This window comes from Bacillus rossius, assembly GCF_032445375.1.
Source record: "Bacillus rossius redtenbacheri isolate Brsri chromosome 4 unlocalized genomic scaffold, Brsri_v3 Brsri_v3_scf4_2, whole genome shotgun sequence".
NCBI lineage: Eukaryota > Metazoa > Arthropoda > Insecta > Phasmatodea > Bacillidae > Bacillus > Bacillus rossius.
In genome coordinates, this window is record NW_026962011.1 from 22,089,824 (window position 1) to 22,112,789 (window position 22,966).

General features: G+C 38.4%; 1 protein-coding gene across 2 annotated transcripts in view; it reads left to right on the plus strand.

The window, feature by feature from the left end:
- The first annotated feature begins 4,013 nt into the window (after positions 1 to 4,013).
- LOC134542192 (glucose dehydrogenase [FAD, quinone]-like) overlaps positions 4,014 to 22,966 on the plus strand; it is a 32,741-nt gene continuing 13,788 nt past the window's right edge. Inside the window, exons 1-3 of one of the 2 annotated variants that reach the window (XM_063386251.1) lie at positions 4,014 to 4,037; positions 16,531 to 17,118; positions 20,770 to 21,046. In XM_063386251.1, coding sequence (XP_063242321.1) covers positions 16,553 to 17,118; positions 20,770 to 21,046 — 843 coding nt within the window. In that variant the 5' untranslated portion in view covers positions 4,014 to 4,037; positions 16,531 to 16,552. Of the gene's footprint in view, positions 4,038 to 16,475; positions 17,119 to 20,769; positions 21,047 to 22,966 lie in introns of those variants that run through there. The other variant, XM_063386250.1, reaches the window with a different exon arrangement.

A 22,966-nucleotide genomic window follows, 5' to 3' on the forward strand; every position in this document is an offset into this window, starting at 1 on the left:
TAAATTTTGTTGTAGGTCAGCCAGTTAAATTCAATGTAATTACTTAACAGGAAAAAAAAATAAAAAAATAATAATTTTTTATCTTTACACTTTGTATACTGCTAACAGGAATTTTGTCTGTAATTTGAGTTTTTTTTACCAAAATAGTTTACGGGTAGTATTCATATTGAGAATATAGTAGAACCTTTTTTTGAAGCGCCTGTATTCAATAAGTGCTCCTTAATAATTCAAGAAATATTGAAAATATTTATACAAACCATTTTGATCATTATTTTAAAGTATGCAGGTAGTTACATTGATTTGTTAGTATACTTAAGGCCTAAGTAATTTATACTGTCAATATAATTAATTTTGCATAGCAATACAAATATTGAACGGAATGAGCAGTAGAATGAATGAGAACGCTGTAAATATAATCCACTAGCGACCCGTTTAACAGGTTGGGTTTAAAAATAAGTACGGCACCGTTAATTTATTATGAGAGCTAAAGATGCACTCATTGTTGAACTATATACAATGAACCTCAAAATTCCATTGGAATTTAAAGAAGCTTGAACATAAAGGAGTTAGTATATTCCACTTTTTATCTAAATCATTTCTGAGGATATTTCATGCAGCCGAGTTAAATGCTAAATAACCGTTTACTTCAATTTAATTGATTAGTTAGCAACTCACAATATTATTTAGTCATACAAAATAAATCATTGGCGGAAAAAAAAACCGCTACCACGTTGTTTAACGTTAGCTACGTTGTATTTCAAGTTCCATTTCCTGCATTAAAATATTAATTAAATTAATCATCTGTTAAACATGTTTACATATTGATAATTGAAACTGCATAAGTTATTCCGCTTAAACGATACCTACATTTTATTTATGTGCTCACCTTGTCACGACCTTGGCATACTTCCACGGTCAAGGCCGACAAAAATTCCCCACACGCACGCTACCAAGAAGGTGTCAATCACACAGCTGCCCGAAACAAGCTGTCTACACTCGCTTTCCCGAAGCCTGAGTCCCCACTCCCTTGAAAATGAAATGTGAAATTACAGAAATTTATCCAACACGTTATTATCATCATCATCATCATCATCATCATCATCATCAAAATTTATAGAAAAGTATCTAATAGGTAGCGATCATAAAAAGGAAACAAACCATTTAAACTTTAAGCTAACCTTCTGCAGTTTATTACATTCAATTACAATCGTGAAACCGACCATGGCTATTGCGAGACAATTTACAATGCCATTTTATGCACATGTTAAACTTTTTTTAAGTCCGTATGCTTCATAATCACCATTAACTATATATATATATAATACCTACAAATAATGATAAAAAAAAATTGTAAACAAAATACATGCCTCAAAATTTCACAATAAAGTTAAGAAAATTTCACGTTAATACAAATACGAGATTCAAAAATAAAACCTCTTATTTCATTACCATGCTAAAAAGTTAAAAATATATATATTAACCTAAAACATGATCTAAAATACTACCTTTTATTGGAGCATTCCTACATTAAGGTTCATAAGGTCTTTTCTGTTCATCATGAAAGTTCAACTGAGTTGTTAACACGCTTGTCCAACTATCTTTTGCAAGCATAATTCGTAATTAATAGTTACATTAATTTGCAGACTTAAAATTTACCGTTTTCATAATCCCCGAATCACATTGCCTGTCCATTTAACTGTTTCCACTTTGTCTCAGTTTGTAAAGGCGGAAAACATATTTTAATATAATAGCTCAATTTTTTTTTCCGTTTGCAAGACAACTTATTCATAATTGTCCGCTAGCATTATAAACGCCCGTAGCAAAATTCTGGAACCAATCTAAACTTGTTAAATATTGTAGCTGACCCATTCGAAGCAAAGGCATGCTTCGTCACACTAAAATCCGCCCTTCCGAATTTGCGTATTTTCCATTCCCAATGACTTAAATCTATTTATAGCCTACTTGACTCACAACACTCAGACTAATTTCTGCAAGTATTTTAAGTATCCGGGTCACGATACTTGACTCAAAAGGTTAAAACTATCTTTTGTTTCTAAAATTGAGTTCTGTAGAGATCATTTTGAAACCCTATATTTTTGCAATGAATCCGCAGTTACTTGGACATTCTATTTCTCACGCAGCTTATGAAAATACGCAAAAGGTTCGAGTTTCGATGTTTATTCGTGCAGTCTAGTCCGAACTAGCCTCAAGTATATGCTTATACGTACTTGTCGGCGGAAGTGACATCACAAAGGTAATGCGAACGGGAAGTGAAGCATGCAAATAAACGAATCTGTGTACTTTTCCGAGTACTTCGAGTTGAATAAAAAAGTCTCGTAGGTTATATTTGATATAACATTTGAGCAATTCAAGACTAGTAAAATAATTTTTACTTTTTATTTTACTGGTTTTAATGAATTGAACAAAAAAACATTTATGTTTAAACATGTTTATACTGATTTTTCAACAAATACATCCCCAAATATACCGATCGTAAGTACGAAACAAAGGCATAATCGTGTGACACTAATGAAGTATTAAAAATTACTAATTTTAGTTAATAATTTTACAATAAATGTTATTCATTGAAAAAAAAAATTAAATATGAGTAGGTCAACTACCCGTAAACTATTTTAGTAAAAGTCTCAAATTACAGACAAAATTCCTATTAGCGGTATACAAAGTATAAACAACTTATTCGGTTGGCAAATATGTTTTCAAAAGGCCACACATTAAACCCATCCGTATTCGTCAAGGGTAAGCGAAGTACGCAAGATCTCACGTACACAACTGTGTACTTGAATCGGGAAACGACCTAAAAAAAACACCATGAAACATATCCCTTAGCAAATAAGAAAAAAATAAGAAAATTATGATTTTAACATGTATGTCAAATGATTTGCAGTACCCCAATCAAGATTTTTTAAAAATATTTACCTTACACACTAACATTTTTACTTCGCTACTCATGTTTAGTGAAATAGAAAATTTCGTAAAAATGAACCAAGACCTAGTGTAAATTAGTTCAATTGCTTCAGTAGCGGTTGGTATAAAACAGCATTAGAGCCCATAACCACTCAGTTTTTGAATTTAAAAAAAATTGCAATGGTAATATGCATATTTATCTATTTTCAAAGCTTAGTAATAAATATTTGCAGCTTCTACTTTTGAGATTGTAAAACCTGTTCTATAAACTCATTAACATTTGTTTGTATAGCATATAATCATTATAAAGTGTAGCTACATTTGTTAATCTCGTCTGGCTCTTAGCCGATCTTTGAAAGAACATCGTTCAGATTAGGAAATAAACACTCCTTCCAGGTAAATTATTAACATAGAGTAAATTCCGATTCACATTGACCTAAGGAGCTGCAAATACTTTTCTGTTTTTTCGCTTCTTCTAAGCTGATCGTTGAACTTCCGAATGCATTAGAAGTTATCCGACTTCAACACAAACATCTTTGCTAAATATTTCATTCAACTTTTAATAACTAAGCCTTATATTTTAACTGATGTTATTTTTAATGTTTTCCTTACTTAAAAGTTTTCTAATTTTCAGTGACTTGAAAATGCCTTTCGTGTTTATTTGACTATCAGTTTTTATAGAAAAAAAAATAGTTCACACATTCTAAGCCAGAAGCTTCTGACGACTGAAATGCTGTGTTAAAATCGAGTACCTATCACTTAGTTAATGGATCAGGGCAGAGTTTGTTACGCAAAAAGATGTTGCGAAACAGTTTAAAATATAAATGATGGAATGTATGCTCATTATTAGCTGTTATGTGGGGTGGCCTCCCGTCTCCCCTCTTACCCTGGAGGTACACTCCTGATAGATAACCGGTGTCTGAAGCCAAGCGACCAGTTTGGCGAGCACTAAAGCTGGACCGAGCACTTCAGGCGCGATAACGCTGGTTTTCCCTATCTATGAATGAAGTGGACCACGTTTGTTTCGGCACGTCTGCAGGCCTATAAATAAGTCTACCCGGGGTATCCCGCTAAACTCCATTGGACACCTTCCTAACGACAACTGCTCTCAGGTAAGGCAGCACAGTACCACGGGTCGCCAGCAGGGCCCTATTACACCAATAAACTTTGCAACTTTTCACTTTGCACTTTGCACTTTGCATATAACTGAAAAGTTCAAAGTAAATGTGTTCCACCAAATTTTTTAACCTCTTTGCATTCCTACAGCCAGTCTGCAAAGTCTTTGCGTTATTTTATTCATTGTTTACATTACTGTTGCCTAGTTTGTAGGTTATAGAGTGCATGATGAGTAAGAAAATAGAAGTTGTGCATAAAAATTATCAGTATTAGAACTTATAAAAGAAAAAAAAGATATATTATTTGTAAGTTTATCGAGTACAGTAACACAGGAACAAAAGGAGGAGAAATGGACTGACGTTCTTTTAAAAGCACAATCGCTTCAGCTTGCGGGGGCTGATAAGAAATGCACATTTGCCAGAGATCAGTTGTGGGGGTTATGGAAGTGTCGATCAGTGGTAAGATATTGATCTAAATTACTATTTTTATGTCAGCAGTGCTTGGAAAAATAAATACTGTGTCCAGTATTTTAATGATGTTAAATCAGGCGAAAAGAGATAATGCAAAAAAAAAAAAAAAAAACAGGCTCAGCTGGAGGCAAGGAAAAACTTCCAGATGAAGTAGATAGAGCAGTGTATGACATTCTGGACAGTGCTTCAGCAGTTTTAGACGGATTAGGCCTTCCACAAAGCCAAGAATATGTGACACAAGAGGCAGTAGCAAGTATACACATTGAACCTTCTTCGTCATTGTAAAATTCAAATGAAGCAGTGAGTCAAGATTATGTAGAAGAGTTACTACGAACACTAAGAAAAGAAAGCATACAACTTCATCATTAGGGGGTGACCATGAACGGGGGGAACTTAAAACCGCACTACTCAAAGTAGAGTTTTATTATAGAAAATTAAAGTGCCTAAAATTGGAGAGAGAACTGGGTTTGCCTCCCTCTGAGGTTACACAGGATGTTTTCAACAATGCAACCGTTGAAACTGAAGAATTTCTTTCATTATATGTAAACGAATCTTATATTTGTATTTCCAATGCTCAGGATACTGAACATTAATATCTAAAGAAAGTGCATAAACATCTGTTTTGAACACTACATTTACAACTTTCAGTTAATCACTACAGTGATTACATAAATATAAAAAGGTATAGAAAAAACCTGAAAGTTTATTTGAAACCAAAATGTAATATGTGAAATTAACTTCAATCGTTTTTTCAAATCGGAACCTTGTATTGTAATAAATATAAATAAAGTCTTTATGAAGCATTTAACAACAGTCTTGAACACAATTTCACTGCTGGAAGTAATTCAGTAGCGGGTTTAGACGCTGTTGGGCACCAACTGATATGACTTCTGCATCCCCATCAATGTTGTTCAAATCCACATAATCTTCATCACTGCTCAAATTGTGTTCATTCTGCGGATATGCTTCACAAGCAATGTTGTGAAGGGTTGCTGTAGCTAGAACAACTTGTTATGGGAAAGTCGGAGCACAAAACAGACATGTAGACGACAAGTAACTTTCACCAAGACTGCGTTTAATGCAACATCACTTCGTCCAAGGTAATACACATATCAGTACCACCAACTGAGCATTAAACATAAAGACACATTCCCATACACGTCAAAATTGACTAATACCAACACCTTCCCCCAATTTTGACAACCCTAACTCAGAAACAAATCTGTCAAATTTACAGTAGGGTACCTGTTTGGTTATACAGTCACTTATTTGGTTATCTGAATCAACATACACAAGTTTTACAATATTCTCTTGTACAAGCTCTTTTATAAAATTGTATTTCACATGAATATGCTTAGATCTTTTTGTCTCAAGAGTACAAGCCATTTTTATACAGGATTGATTATCCTCATACATAATCACTTCAATATTCTTTAATTCTAAAAGTTCTGTCAACATCTTTTTCACAAAGATACACTCTGTAGCAGCAGTAGCCAAGGCTACGTATTCAGCTTCAGTGCTGGATAGACTAACACAACTCTGTTTTTTTTACATTTCCATATCACATTATTACCAAATATCCTAATGAAGTACCCTGTAATACTTTTCTTATCAATTTTACCATTTGCATAGTCTGCATCTACGTATGACTCTATCACATTACACACTTGTTTAGAATATCTAAGAAAATACTCCTATGTTTTGTTTAAATATCTTAGGATGTTTTTAAAATACTTATAAGGACTGTTTCCAAAACAATTTTGAAACTTACTGAAATATACAATAGGAAAACTCAAATCTGGTCGAGTACCCAGCATTACATACATCAAACACCCAATAAGTTCTCTATACGGCACATTATTGTCACATTCATCTGAAGGTTGCAAGTCTAATTTAATTTCCATTGGCAAGTCTGAGAATTTACACTCTTTCATTTGAAATCTTTCCAATATTTTCTCAATCAATTTACATTGCCTAATAGATATACATTCATCTGTACAAATAATTTCGAGCCCAAGGAAATTAAAAACTCCAGTTCCCTCACTCATTTCCTTCATTTCAAAATTTTCTTTTAAAGTCACTATAAGGTTTTGAATTTTTTCTTTATCATCAGAAAAACCATTAGATCATCAACATAGACCAAAATGTATAAGCCCTTCTTAAAAAAACAAGCAAGGATCAGAGTTTGATCGCTTACAACCAAGTCTTAATAGTTCCTTGCTTAATCTTTCGTACCAGCATCTGGGGGATTGTTTCAGACCATATAAAGCCTTCCTTAATTTGAAAACAAGATTTTTATTCTTTTCAGACCCACAAATCCCTTCAGGAATTTTCATGAAAACTGGATCATTTAGTTCTCCATACAAAAATGCACTTCTGACATCTAATTGGTTAATAACCCAGCCAATCTGTAATGATAGTGATAACAAAATTCTAATAGTAGGCATCCTAGCTACAGGGGCATATATTTCTTCATCTGGTTTTGCTTCCTGAAAAAACCCTCTGGCAAATAATCTTGCCTTCTTAATTAATTTCCCTTTTACCTCTTTTTCTGAAAAAACCCATTTGGAGTCTATTACTGTCTTATCACTTGGTTTTTCAACTAACTCCCAAGTGTGGTTCTTTTCTAGGGCACATATCTCCTCATGCATTGCATCTTCCCATGCCTCCCTGTCTCTGTTATCTTTCAAATCAGACACTGTCAAGGGAACATTAGGATCGAGAAACCCCCATGCATTCAATGCTATTTGCGTTGTATAGTCCTCAGTAATATAGTCTTATGCCACACTAGAGGTACCCTAGTTCTTTCTGCTCTCCTTCCTCCTTCCTCTATACCCTCATCAGACGTTCTCTCCTTTTGAATATCACATGACACTGTTTCTAACCTGTCCACGCCATTTACCTTTACTTTCAATGGTTCTGCATCATATTGTGATTCATAGTATGTCTCATCTTCCAGAAACTTTGCATCCCTTGACACTACAATTTGTCTCTTGTTTGGATCAAAAAACCTGTAAGCATTTGAAGCATACCCTACCATGTAAACCTCAATGCTTCTCTTATCCAATTTCCCCAGAGATGGATCATTGTCCTTAATGAAAGCTTTACTCCCAAACAACCTGATCTTATGGTAATTGACTTTCCCCCATACCTTGTTTCAGCTGGTACTAGGCCATTGTACCTAGGGGTTCTATTATACAAGAATACTGCTGTCCTAACAGCTTCCCCCCATAGGTATTTAGGTAAGTTTCCTATCAAACACAGGGATTTCTCTAACAAAGTTCTATTCATTCTCTCGCTTTGTCCATTTAACTGAGGTGTATAGACAGGAGTATATTCCAGCTGAATACATTTCTTGAAACACCAGCCTTGAAAACTTGCAGAACAAAATTCACCCCCATTGTCACATCGTATTCTCAACACCTTACGATTATCAGAAGAAAACTGCCTTTCTGCTGATTTTATAAAGCTTTTCACATTTTCACAGGCTTCATCTTTCCTCCTCAACAGAAACACCATACAAAAACCAGAATATGCATCTGTTATAGTCTGAAAATAATTATACCCATCAAACATTGTAGGCTTAATGGGACCACACAAGTCACTGAAAATTATCTCAAGACACCTTTTTCCTTTATGACTTATCAAATTAAATGGTTGTCTAGTCAACTTACTCTCAATACATACTTTACAATCTCTTACTGTTTCCATACCTTTAATTCCTGTCATCTTACCCAATGTTCTCATTGCCTCCTCACCTGGGTGACCTAACCTCTCATGCCAAGTAGACGTCCCTACACTGGGCACAGGTTCATTTCCAACTACCAAACAATTCAGCCCTACTACATACAGTTTACCAATTTTTTGGCCTACGAGAACAGGTATATTTTCATTGCTTATTATCATCTTATCAATAAGAAAGGTTGTTTGATACCCAACTGCACACACCCTTGATATAGAAAGAAGATTGTATCTCAAGTTATTTACAATCAAAACATTTGTCAATGTACATTTATCAAAAACAATATTTACCTTTTCATTTGCAACGAGCATTTTACTTCCATCTGCTACAACAATAGCAACAGGTTCCTTTAATGTCTCAATGCCTGTCATGAGAGACCTATAATCAGTATTTATCATATGCTCGGATGCACCAGAGTCACACACAAAAGTAATGGCGTGAGATCGTTCATCGTTACTCATCAAAGAGGTTGAAGCTATAAACACCACATCATTCTGTTCAGCACTTACTGGTGGCATTCCATATGCAACGTTTACGTTTTGGAAATCATGTCTCCCGCCACGGAAACCCTTCCGAGGCGTATAGGAAAGCGAACCTCTCCGCTTTAACACTGGACACTGTCTCTTGTAATGACCATATTCACCACAGCCGAAACACTTCACCTTTGATCTCTTCGCCGCAAACGAACAGCCAGACACCTGGGATGGTGACATTTGACCGTCCACCATTCGAATTTCTGCATCCAGGAGTCGTCCCTTCACGAACTCTAAAGTTATGTTTGAAGTCATCGTCTCAATGGCTGTGATAACACTGCTAAATTTCTCCGGCATAGTCAATAATAGATAGCAGACCTTATCTTATTCGTCTAAAACTGCCCCCAATGCTTCTAACTCACTAAGCATAGTCTCAACTACAAGGAAATGTTCCTGCAGCTCACCTGAGTAAAACTTCAATTTCAAGAGTTTCTTCATCACAAATAATTTGGATATGGGGCTCTTCCGGGCAAAAACATTCTTTAAAGAAACCATCATTTCTTTAGCTGAGGTTGCCCCTTTCACTATCTCCATGTGTTTATCTGATACACATTGAGCTATGACCCATTTAGCCTTTTTATCACGCACATCAAACTGTCGTCTTTCTTCCGCTGACAATTCCCCTTTGGTGATGTCCGAGATATTTATCAAGTCGTCTACTCCCTCTTTGGTCAAAAACGTCTCTACTCTCCATAGCCAATTGGAGAAGTTAGTATTCGTAAGTTGTGGAAATCCTACAACTGTTGCAGGAAACGTGGCCACCTGCCCACACCACACACGATCACAAAAAACAGCAGCAATTGCAAATATACCGACCACTGCAATGGCAATTATACTCCTGACATGCATTACGACTTTCAAGCAGTCACAGCCACATTAAACTAAGCTTGTCTGGGCCCATAACCATAACCACTGTTATGGGAAAGTCGGAGCACAAAACAGAGACATGTAGACGACAAGTAACTTTCACCAAGACTGCGTTTAATGCAACATCACTTCGTCCAAGGTAATACACATATCAGTACCACCAACTGAGCATTAAACATAAAGACACATTCCCATACACGTCAAAATTGACTAATACAAACACAACTTTAGCTGTTCGTTCTGGCACTAGTCTTAAATGGTTCAGGCATGGGAAACGCTCCTTCGATATACCTATAGAATTCTCAACAATCCGCCTAGTTTTTTTATGGTGCCTATTAAAGCGTTGCTCTGTGGGAAGATCTGGATTTCGGTTTATTGGTGGAATTAGCCACTCCTTCAAACCATAACCGCTATCGCCTAGCAAAACTGCACCTGGAAATGGTCTCCACCCATTCTCAAAGTGGTGGCATATAGCAGAATTTCGTAGTACTCTGGAGCCATGGACACTTCCAGGCCAGTTATCATTCACACTGTACAATTTGTAATTAGGGCCACTGATAACCATTACATTTAAAGAGTGTTGACATGTCGGTCAACATACACTTCTTCATGTAATGGGGGACTATCAATGTTTATCAATGTTTCATCAACTACGCCGCATACAGAAGGAAATCCACCTTTAACTAAGAAATCTTTTGGAATATTCACTGTGGGCTCTGGCCAGCATACAGTATTTTTTAACAGGATATAGATTATTACATCCACAACTTTTGCTACAGTTCGGCACACAGTAGATTTGGCTACTCCATGCATTGAAGCCACACCGTGCATTTGCCCTCCATTGCCCAACCAATGTAGGCATAATAGTATCTTCTGCTTGGGAGATAAACATTTACTCCTATTTGTAATGTTCTGGAGGTGTGGCCCAATAGCACTCAAAAGAACATCAACTTGTTGTGCACTTAACCTAAAACATTCATTAAAATGAATATCATTGCCAATCATTAAATTTATTCTTAATCTGTACACTTTCCTTACTGGAACTCTGTCATCTTCATCAGATTCATCACTTGAATGCAATAAAATATACCTCATCATTTTCCTTCTTTTACTTTTGTAGGTTATGTGTTTATATTACTGTGTTTTCATTTCTCTCAACCACATTAAATAAAATAAAATAATTACTTACATGCTAAATTTATAACAAACAACACTTTTAACCACCTCAAAAAAATTATTTAAATAAGATCACACAATTAAAGTTAAACTGCAAAAGCACTATACTATTTGCATAACCTCTGAAAACATTGCAAATATTTATAGATGAGTTATGCAGAGAGAGATTTTTGTGGAACAGAAACACGTTCAAAAGTGCAAAGTCTTTGCACTTTTCGCTTTGCACTTTTCAATTTTTGCTTTGCGAATTCTAATTTTCGTGGAACAGAAGTAAGAAAGAAAAGTAAAAAGTGCAAAGTGCAAAGTAAAAAGTTGCAAAGTTTATTGGTGGAATAGGCCCCGGTCGCCTGGTCGCCTGGTTTTCTGGTCGCCTGGTCGCGTTTAGGAAATCAGACCTTTAAACGGCCCCGCCTACCTGGCACACATTCGGCGTGCAGAGCTTCAGGATAAGAAATTGAAGCGATTGGAAAACCGCTTAAGATATCGTAGAGGCTTCTGTTCACGTAAATCATTTAAGAATACACTGAGGGCGGACGAGTTGTTCTGTTTCCGTACTTCGTTTTTAAACAGAATTTTTAGGGGAGTGTTTTCGGGAAAAAGTTTTAGGCATGTAACATCCGGTAAGATTCTTGAAAGCATTCAATGGACGTGCATTATATTCACTTATCCGCCATATAATGTTATGGTCACCACTATGAACGACGAGAAGACTGCGCTTAGAGGAGACACCGCGATAGAAGCAATAGCGAGCGTCGCGCTGACACGAATACACGCCTGGCTAGGCGTGTCTGTCAAACAAACAATATTTGGGCAAATGAGCTGGGAAGGCAGTGAACCAAACAACCCGGCGTGCTCTCGCGAGGCTGAGCTTCTAGTGGTCCTGAAGACCAGGGGCGCGGCTGTTCAGGCGGAATATGGCCACTAAGGGCGCGGTTACACGGGAGTCTGAACTACTTCAGGTGAACATGTTCAGCTGTTGAGTGCGGTTACACACAGTCTGAACATGTTTCGTTCGAGGCCATTTCTCATTTAACTTAAACAGGTTGGCAAAGTAGTTCAGATCGACATATCTTCTACATTAGCCTCTGATTGGCTGGTTAGAATATAAACAGTCTTTTGCAGAAATTCTAGATGGAAAGTGTTTCTGGCACAAGTTCGAGTAATATTTTACCGAATGCAACAAAAAAACCAACAGATAATTATACATATTTTTAAATTTATCCTGACCTTAATTTTCTTAAAACTGAGATAGGTACTCTCGCTCAAAAAATAATAAAAAATAAGTTTACAAATTTTACTGTGCATGTTTGAATTCCCGATTTGTAAAAAAATATTGAGCAATATGTAAACACATTTCATTTCTGCTGATAATGCTGTATAAACAAGTGAGAAAATCCCGCGTTTTCTGGATGCAATTAAAAAATAGAGATCAACAACACAGTTATTCGTTGACAGTAGACAATCGGTTTTAGAGCTAAACACACTTTTCAGCAACTACCGTGTAACCGCACACTTTCGCGTTTGTAAACGTGTTTACTTAAACATGTTCACCTGAAGTAGTTCAGGGTCCCGTGTAACCGCGCCCTAAAAAAGCTGTGCGGCTGGAAATGCCAACATTAAAAATTAATTTGTCATTTAATATAATTAAACATAATAACTGAAATAAAAAAAGTAATTTTACAAACATTCTTAGTTCATAATTTATGGAATTCTGTATTAACGCAGTAGCGTATACGAGTATAATTGCAAAATTTTATACTTTGGAATAATTTTTAAACATGTTGAATTATCTTGGTAGCAATGAAATAAGCATGGCTGCCACGTGAACACGTGGAGACGTGGTGCACGTGTGTATTTTTTTGCAATCGAAACTGAGGTTATGATTTTAATCACTCATACTTTGCGGCTATGCAGTATTCAATTCTTGAAACTAAAAATAAAGCATTTTAACACAGTGTTTTGGTTGTTCCGTATTGCAAAAAATAGGTATCCTCATACATTTATGGTGAATATCCCCAGCAACTAACGACCACAAAAGAAATAATAATATAATAAACCACATAATTAAAGGTTGCCAACATTTACTTTCGAAAATGTAACGTCTTCTAGGTTGTAAGGTTTCTTGTAAAGACCTCAGAGTTGGCTGATTTGCAAAGATAATAAAGGGGGTTAGTTATAGCGTGGTGAAGACGACGCGGCCTCCGGGTGGCAGCACATTGTGTGGAGGGGGAGGGGGGGTAGGCGGTCCTTGGGGGAGCGCCAAGTGGCCCCGCGACACGGAGACCTCCATCGCAGCAACCGGTCCTCCCGCTCTCGCCGATACGCCGGTGACTGATGACTTGCGCATACAATCAAGCTTCTGCGCATGCCTCACGACGGCGCCAGAATCAGCTCGTCCGCACGAAATGACGCGAGCGATTTGTTTACGAGTGGCACTCCATTTGATACACGCGTTTTGTTGAAACTATCAAATGAAAAGGTGTTTTATTTTAATTTTAATGTGTAATATATTAGCTCGCAGTATTCGCCATTCGGTAGGGGGGTCTTTAGTGGAAATGGAACGTAATCACCATGGAACGGACATGTGAAACCACGATGCTGCCATCTGTGGCGGATGGCGTGAACCAAAGTTAACAAAGACAAAGGGAAACTTTATGGTATTAACTGTTTCGTGAATTTTAACAAGATGGGCAGCATTTTAATAAAAATTCCTTGTCGAAAATCGGTTCAAAGGCGGTTTTTTTTCTTTTGTCGGAGCTTTTTCATTATATAATTTCAAAATGAATGAATGATTCGAATCATTCGAATCATTCGATAGTCGATGTAGCTGCTCCGGCAACTAATTCTAGCGGCGAGTGCGGAAACTACGTGTGATTCGCTTCAAGAAATGTAGTTGAAAAAATTATTTTCCTATATTTGTCTATATTTGTCATTATTTTAAAGAATTATAAGTAACATTTCGTAAACTAGTTTCATATTAAAACTTGAGAACACATGAATTTGCTCGTTACAGAGGTTAGATGGCTGTTACAATACTCTGCTTAGTACAAAAAGACTCGCTAATAATTGTTTATTTTATTTATTAATTTTTTTTAGATTTTATGTTCTACAGCTTTTCGCCAACGAACAGTGGCAATTTTATTATTCCTTCCATAATTTTCTTTATATCCTAATTATCTTTATATCATTACAAATATTACACCATGCCGTTCCCGGGACTCGAACCCAGAACTCCGGCGTGCTACGGAGATGGACAATGTGCCGCCGTGAAGCACATTTCCGATAGTTCTGTTGGCGGACGAGGGCTGCACTCCAGTCTGCAGTGTCAGCAGATGACAGCACTGACAAGAAGTTCCTTTATGTCCCGATGCTGCTGAAGGCGTCTGGGTTGGAGGCCGTACAGCCGACTCCCGTCAGCGGAGTGGAGGAGGACGGGAAAGCCTCTCAGCAGTAGCAGACGACGGCGTGGCTTGACGCCAGTTAGAGATAATCAATCACCAACTACTATTGGTTCCAATAAAGAAACAGTTCCGCAGTTTTTATAGCCTCCTAGTGTCACCGACATAACAGTTAAAATTTTAATGTTCATATAATGATAACATTGCAAATTCAAGCACCAAAATTTAAAACAAAAATATCTTTAAATGCCAAAGTAAAATAAATTATCTCTGAATTGGTGTTATTTTGATTGGGTGTATAGGTTACAATAAACTGTTACGAGCTAAAATATATTTTTTCCTGAGGTCGATTTCAAACGTTCTTAGTTGAACGTGTGGCAATTTTATTTTAATGCAAACTTAAAGACAATATAGCCTTTCGGCCTGAAAGATTATACACGATTGTAGCTAAACTGCTGGCACTGCTGACGAAGCGTTCGACCTCGAAGATCGCCGAGTGGCCAATGGCGTCCCGGAATTGTCTTCTGACGCCCGGAAACCCCGGAACCTTCAGTGTTATAACAAGAAACGCGCAGGGATGTGGGGTGTGGACGCCTCCCTTCCAGGATTCAAAAGGAGAAAAATAAAGCGAATATAGAATAAAAAATATAGCTTCTTAGCTACAAGGTTACAGAGAGATTGTTTTGGAATAGTTATTATCATAATTATTGGGTTTTAATACTGTATTTCTTTTCCATTATAGCCCGACATTCCTCGCACACAGAAGCAGTAAGAACTGTGTTTCCAAGTAGTCTTTATATGTATTATGTGTTACTGCAATAGTTACGTGTTATAAAATCTTGACATGTTTGTTACATATGCTGCTTAACTTTAATGTGAATGTATTTATGACTTCTTTTGATAAAATGATCAAACGACTGACTTAAAAACAAAGTATTAAAACAATTTAACAAAAAATAAAAATTAAATGTTCAAATTTCCTTTGTCAAGAAAAATCATTACGTAAATACATATGTGTAAACGTTAAGAGTTATAAACGTTTACTACTAGTCCCTAAGATTTTAGTATGACAGTAAATTTTCTTTTAAAATTCAATCCCTACTTCCCTACTATATATATACCTAATATTATAAATGTGACTGTAAGTTTGTTTGTTACGCTTTCACGCGAAAACTACTTAACCGATCATGATTCCAGTCAAGCAATAAAAAAAAATACCATATTATTTTATTTTCTTTGCAATGATATTTGATACTTAAGGACATAACGCGAGCGAAGCCGCGGGTAAAAGCTAGTTAAAGATAAAACTTTTCTGGTGGCAAAGGGCCTAATGGTTCCACTAATGGTAACCCTCCGACGGCCTCGAGGCGCGGGTCACGAAGAACGGGACCGGGCTGACGGCTCAGGGGGTTGGACAGGTGTTGGTGGGGGGGGGGGGGGGAGGGTAGGGCACCCGCGCGCACGTGACGGGCGCAGTCTCGCAGCAGCCGCGCCGACAGCACGCCAGGTAGGCCTCGTCGACTCACCTCGGTCGCTTTACTTCTCATTGTCAGCTCAACTTCTTCAGACAGCAACTGAAAGTGGCAACGCTTAGAAGTGGGGCCTGGATGGTGGATAAGGGTTGGGAGAATACACACACACACACATAAGGTACATAAAATCTAGTAGTGGAAAATTTCGGACGAGTTCGTTAATGGGCAATATCTGACCAAAGGGGTTAGAAATGGGGAAGAAAAAACACTGAAAGTTGCATGATAAGGAAAATATTACATCCTGTTGAACGTATTATAACTCGTAGGAGTAATACCAAAATCTTTTGTCCGAATAAGTTTTTGATACGACTAACCATAACTGCAAAGGGGTTGGAAAAACACAAGGGTTGGCGGACCAAAAAAAAAAAAAAGTCATAACTCTGTTCGTAATTCATCACGGGAATAACACCAAGGAGCAGTGTATTGAATGTCAAGTGACTGCACGTACAGACAACTCCAGAGGGCTAAGGGAGCATCCAACTTGCTGGTGAGCTGAGTGGAGTAGGGGGCCGGAGGTGGTGCATTAGCTGGGATGGGTGGTAGCATCAAGCCTCTGTGTATAGCTAAAAAGCTATAACGCTCTTCCTGGTTGCGTATGCGGCGTATCCGCATCCATGCCCATGGGGGGGGGGGGGCAGCCTGGAAGTCCTTATGGGATGTGAAGGCTGGGTTATCAAAAAGGAGGAGAGATCCTCATAACTTGCACGTACGGAATCATCTCCATTGGAAGATGTGCATGAAGCCCTGTAGTGCGGCGTCGTGTCTGCGCAGGCGCCCCTTCACCCCCCCGGCCATGGACGCGACGGCCGGCTGCGCCTGCTCCTTCCAGGACACGCAGTTCCTGGGCGCCACGTGCGGCGCCAACTACTCGCTCTTCATGACGACGCTGTCCCTGCTGCTGAGCGCCGACCCCGTCATCGCCGACCCCTGCCGGCGCCTTGGCCGCGACGGCGCGCGGCTGGCCGACGTCACCGAGGTGGACTTCGTGGTGGTGGGGGCCGGCGCGACGGGGCCCGTGGTCGCCTCGCGCCTCAGCGAGGACGCCTCGTGGAGCGTGCTGCTGCTGGAGGCCGGTCCGGAGGAGCCCACCGCCACCGAGCTGCCCGCCTTCGCCGTGAGCGCCGTGGGCTCGCCGCTCGACTGGAACTACACGACCACGAGGCAGGCGGGCGCGTGCCTGAACACGGGCGGCGTGTGCGCGTGGCCTCGCGGCAGGATGGTGGGCGGCACCACGGCCATGCAGGGCATGATGTACACGCGCGGCAACAGGGACATCTACGACCGCTGGGCGGCGCTGGGCAACACCGGCTGGGACTACACCAGCTTCCTGCACTACCTCAAGAAGGCCGAGGGCAACAGGTAGCCACTCCACGCAACTACTCAACAGTTGTCAACTAAGTTGATAACGTTTTAAAACAATATACTCCAGTATAACTCTAAAATAAATAACTTGAAAACATTTTTCAAATCTGCCTGCGACTTTATAAAAAAAATAAAGATATTTTTTTATTAATGGAGGAAATCTTGTTTCGAAGAATATACAAATTCTTTTAATCTGCGTCTATTTATTTACTAATGATTTTAACAAGCTAGCTTAAATGCACAAAAAAATTGAATCGTAGAAATAAGTGTAAAATATATCCAAAAGTGGAATGGGAAAATAATTATTTTATTTAAATATGTCCCTGGAGTCCGACTCGCCAGGTAACTCACTCTTTTTATCGTCCTTGTCTGCATTCTACTGTATCCGAACACTCAGTGTCCACTGGCTGCTCTGTCAACGCTTCACTAACGTTTCTCGGGGCTTCGTCTCTCAAGCCGCGAAGCCTCTGTTGCCAACCGAACAGCTGGTTCTTCACTTTGGGATTAAAGTCGTCGCGCTCATTCCCTCGCATGTATCGTTAAACCCAGCTGACTTAAACTGTTGATCTGAACTTATACTGAATGCGGAATTGGCTGAGGAAAAGTCTCGGACTGAGCTGTAAACAAATGCCCTTTACATGCGGCCTGGACATCTCCAGAGAATTGTTGTTGCGCGGTACATAAGAAAGGAAACTGGATCGCTTGGGAAAACCTGGGGCATCGTGCCTCTCCCATGCCAAGTTGACTATCTCTGGGAAATTATTCTCGTAATACTGCTTTCCTCTTAAACCCGTTCGCTCCGAACAGGAAACGAGTTTCTTCAGCTTCATCCCAATAATCTGATCAAATGAACCAATTTTTTTCCATTTGTTTTAGTTTCTTCTCTGTATGTGGTAGACTACGTCACTTAGGCCTTTTGTTTGTTTGTTTATTTATTTACCCACGTACAGTTCGGATCAAGGACCGGTTTTTAACAACTGTATGACTTTCATGCACTTATATTATTTAACATTTCTCTATTGCAATACTTGATCTTATAAGTAATAATGAAAAACAAAAACACAATATTTATAAAACTATGGTAAAGTTATCATGGTTAACCTAGATTTCATTTACATTACACTTCTAAAACAATATTCTCAATGGAAGTTTTGTTTAAGCTTAATTTTTGATAAGTCATTCCACAGTTTGCTGGATGTGAGAGTAAATGATTTTCTGTAAACTGTACTTCGGTGTGCTGGGACTCTTTAAGTTGTTTTTTCTGCTTGGTGATATGACCATGATAAGGTATCAGTTGTATTAGCCTACTGAATGGTATTTAGGCTTCTTGTGAATTTTAATTTCTACTACTTGCCTAGTTAGATGGATCAGTTTCCTAATTTCCATATTTAGCTATTTAGAATGCTGCTAATATTATGCGACATGCTGTCTTCTATTCAAGTTTTATGGTATTTTAGGCCTTTTTTGGGCCTTTCCGTGCCACTTAAACATTTTCAGCATCTTCCTTTCTTCCTATGTGGGTTGTATAGTCACACCAAGTTTTCATCTTGAAACCCAGTTGAGTTGTCCTTCAGGTCGTTCGTTCCTCATCTTCATCCGATCGTAGCCAGCCGAAGGTTTTAATTTGCTTCATTATGTTTGAGTGCCACATGTCTCCGACGAGAGGCATATTTGGTTATGCAAGTTGGTTCTTTGTCACGAGAGGCGATCTTAATGTCACAAGGTAGCCTCAGTTCTTGACCAAAAAAGAAAACACTTCTTACAGGAGCCTGTCCAGTTGATTCGTGAATGGCTGCCATAAATTCCATTATTAAAATTGGGATTGGTTGGTCCCAATCCTTTCGATGGTCCGCTACAACCTTAGCAAAGGGTTTTCTTCTAGAGTCCTATTGGATTTCTCTTCCATGACATCAGACTAGGGGCGTAGAACTGTGGTCCCAGTTTCCTTTATTTCAAGGTACAGACACACCTCCTGGATGTACAGTTAATTCGAAGTGGCGGTCTTGGTCTGAAGGCAACTTCAATGGTATTACAAACAAATCGATATGATGATGATGATTAATGCATCTCTTACAGTAATAGTTTTCTGGTTAGGTAGATCTGGTTACTTTATTTAGATAGTCCATTTCCACTAGAATGTACCGATTACCATTCTTGGTGTTTGGGAATGGTCCATCAATGAAAAATGCGATTCTCTCAAAGAGGGCTCTCACAAAATATATTATTTCATCTTTAAACGATCCTGGAAGGATAGCCATTTTCTATCTGAGATTGTTTCACAGAGTATACACCTATATTCTCATCCTGGTGTCAATTTAAGCAGTAGTAGCATTGCCAGATCTTGGCAAGTGCCCTGTAAACTGCTAAATGACCACCAGAAATTTCATCGTGTGTTTATTTCGACACATCTTGCGCTAGATTTCTTCGGATGAGTACTTGCATTGCAAACGCTTTTACATTTGGGTCATTCGCAAGGAATCCCATTGCACCCAATTAGCCTCCACAGCGTTTTGTTCGGTGGATATCTCATGCCATAAAATATTGAAAACTACTTGCAGCCAAGCAACAAATCGGTGAATAAATACTGGCTCAATATTCGTCATTGTATCGGGAAGCAGCAGTGTGTAACCTCACACTTGCTTGATGGATTGGCAGAGTTAAGTCCTTTTTCACGTTGCATGATCGTCCGATTAGACAAACCTTGATGTTTTCGCGTAAGGCCACATTGAATCGATTGTATATGTGTCGTCAGATGACTCTCGCGATCTCGTCCAGCGAATACACTCTACAGCTCACAATATAGGAGCGATGCCTGCCAATGTGTTATTCGTTGTAAACAAACCTTTGAACAAACATTGCAAATATTGAGAATAATGTACCTTTTTAGTGGTTTGTAATTTATTGTTTACGAAAATAATTTGTATCTTCACTTTGCAATAGAATTGCATTTATGCACCCTTAATACACTAAAACACTTATCATATTCTTTGTAGTGCATTTTGCCTTCTGGTGTCAGACATATTGTTACAGGTTTTTTATACGAGTTATAAGAAACATAATTCACCAAATGGTTGCTTAATGTTTTTTTTGTCTGGTTTACGATTTTTATGAAGAAATATTTTGGAAGAGATTCTTTAAAAATTAAAGTAATTTGCATTTACCTAGCTGTGTGAGCACTCACAATTGATCATAATGCAAATTTGTCAAATCTTTGTCAGATCTTTAGAAATATCACATGAAATGCAGCACATATATCTAACTACCGAATTACTTACAAACTTAACCATTTTCAACGAACAGGCATATAGTACAGTGATTAATCCAGGATTTCTGTATGGGGGAGTGTCAAGAAGCATGCGTCCCTCCCCCCCCGTATTAAAGCGGGTGGTCCGGGGGTCCTCCCCCGGGAAAATTTGGATTTTAAGGTGTAAAATAGTGCTATTTTAGCAGTTTTCGGTACTTAAATTTAAATATTGTAATGGTAAAATTTTTTATTAATTTTGATATGAAATTAGTTTGAGTGATGAATAAGAAATTAATTAAAGATTTGGTGCTAAGAGGAGGGGGGGGGGGCGGGGTTTGAACCCCTAACCCCCCCTTCCCCCTGGCTACGCCCCTGGGTCTAAAGCAAGTGGTCGCGGCGGACAGGCAGCCGCGCAGGGCGGAGGAAGGCTACCACGGCTTCGACGGCCCCGTGGCGGTGCAGCAGTTCGCCGATCACCCGGAGCTGGCCGAGGCCATCGTGCGCGCCGCCGAGGAGCTGGGCTACCCCAGCCGCGACCTCACCGGCTCCAACCAGACGGGCGCCGCCGTCGCCTTCATGATGGTGGACGGCAGCCTGCGGGTCACCTCGCCGCGCGCCTACCTGCGGCCGCACGCGGACCGCCCCAACCTGCGCGTCGCTATCAACAGCCACGTCACCAAGGTGCGCGCCAGCCCCCTGCTCATGGGCGTCGCAACCGGGGGGGGGGGGACACGTCACCCTCCCCCCCCAACAATAATAAGTCTTCAATTTCGTCCCCTCCAATAATATATTTAGTTTCGTATGATTTCTGTGATACAACCCATATGTTGCGCGTGGTGCATTTAGTCCAATCGTGGTAATGTAAGCACTGTGTTTTTACAAATTTGTTCTCTGAAAAAAAAAATTTTTTTATAAAAAATAAATTATATATTGCAACCAACTATAATTAGAATATCTAGGAAAGAAAAATGCCTAAAAACCACCTTTTTGCACCTTGAAACCCCAAATTTTCCCCGGGGGAGGATCCCCGGACCCCCCGCTTTTTTTTCCCCAGGGGATGGATATTCCTCAGCAACTAAATCAATTGCAGTCTCCCCCCCCTTCCCCACCCCAAAAATATATATCCTTGCGACGCCCATGGGTTTGGAGCACTAGATAGCTCATTCGTCTGTGCCAACATCAGTCAAATACGTTTAATAACGTGACTTGTGAACAAACTGTAAATTTTACATCATTACCGTGATTAATACACCTCGTACAGCAAATTGATGTTGAGAAAAAAAAAACTATTAAAATAATGTGTAGAGTCTAAATGTTAATGAATCGCGGGAGACCTCGGTAAACGTATGTTTAAATACCAACATTTAAGTTAAATTTTGTGCCCATGTGTTTGAATGTATCGGTTTATTTATGAAGGCACTAGTTAATGGTGCCCATGTGTTTGAATGTATCGGTTTATTCATGAAGGCACTAGTTAATGATAAATTCCTTATTATTGTTTTTGCGTATTTGCGTAATTTATAGCTACCACTTTCAATAAAGTCATATTGTGTGTATTGCATCATATGGGTATTTATGTACATTGATATAGCTATTTTACGAGCCAAAGATGGTTATGTATTGTGAAACATATAGGTAAACCTAAAATTATTTTGGTTCATTAACGAACACCCCCTTCCAGCTCTAATAAAATATCTTGAAAATCCTTAATTTTTATGTTATGAATATCAAAACACGAAAAAAACAAATTCGACGATATGATTCAGAACTCGAAGAATTAGGTTACAACCTAGATCTTAACATGGGCCAGGACCAAAACAATATTTCTTTGGTTTTATGCTGTGAGGTTGGTAGTGTCAGAATCGTTAGCGACCGATTTCAGAGAAAATAATAAGGAATAATGTTTATCCTGGGAGTAAAATCTCTATTTACGTCTATTCTCCTTGGTTTAGAGCCCATTTTAATGTTGTAGTTTCGGTCAAATAGGGCGGAGACGATAATATTTGTGTGTATTTGACAGTTTTTATGTTTCTTTTATCTAGTACTTCCTAATAACCCACGACTTCGCTCGTGCAATTTCAGGATATTGCTAGTATTTTTCCATTGTAGTAAAAGTATGTTATTATTACTAATTAATTACACCTTATTACAGATACCTACATAATTTAAGATTTTTGAAACAATCGCATCCTTATTTTAAATGAAGAATACAGGTATCAAATGTCTTACCATACTTATTAATTAATTAGTAATTATTGTAAGTTAAAACAAATATTTTTAACCCTCTTTTTATTTCCCACAGGGATGCCTATGTGAAAATTCAGAACTAGAAATTTAGTTAATATGGCAATATCCGTTAACCAAATAAAACTAAACTATTAACATTTTTACTACCGCAAGTGTGAAATCCAACATATTTATGATTAACTTCAATTTATATAAATTTAAATTTATCTTGCCAAATGTAGTTACTATATGCTAATTTAGTGGAGTCCAAAATTTTTTCTTCTTTTTTAAAATAATATGCACTCTTTTTTACAATTTAAGAGGTGGTATTCTGGAAAACGATGTTTAAGAGAAGGTATTTTAACACATATAATA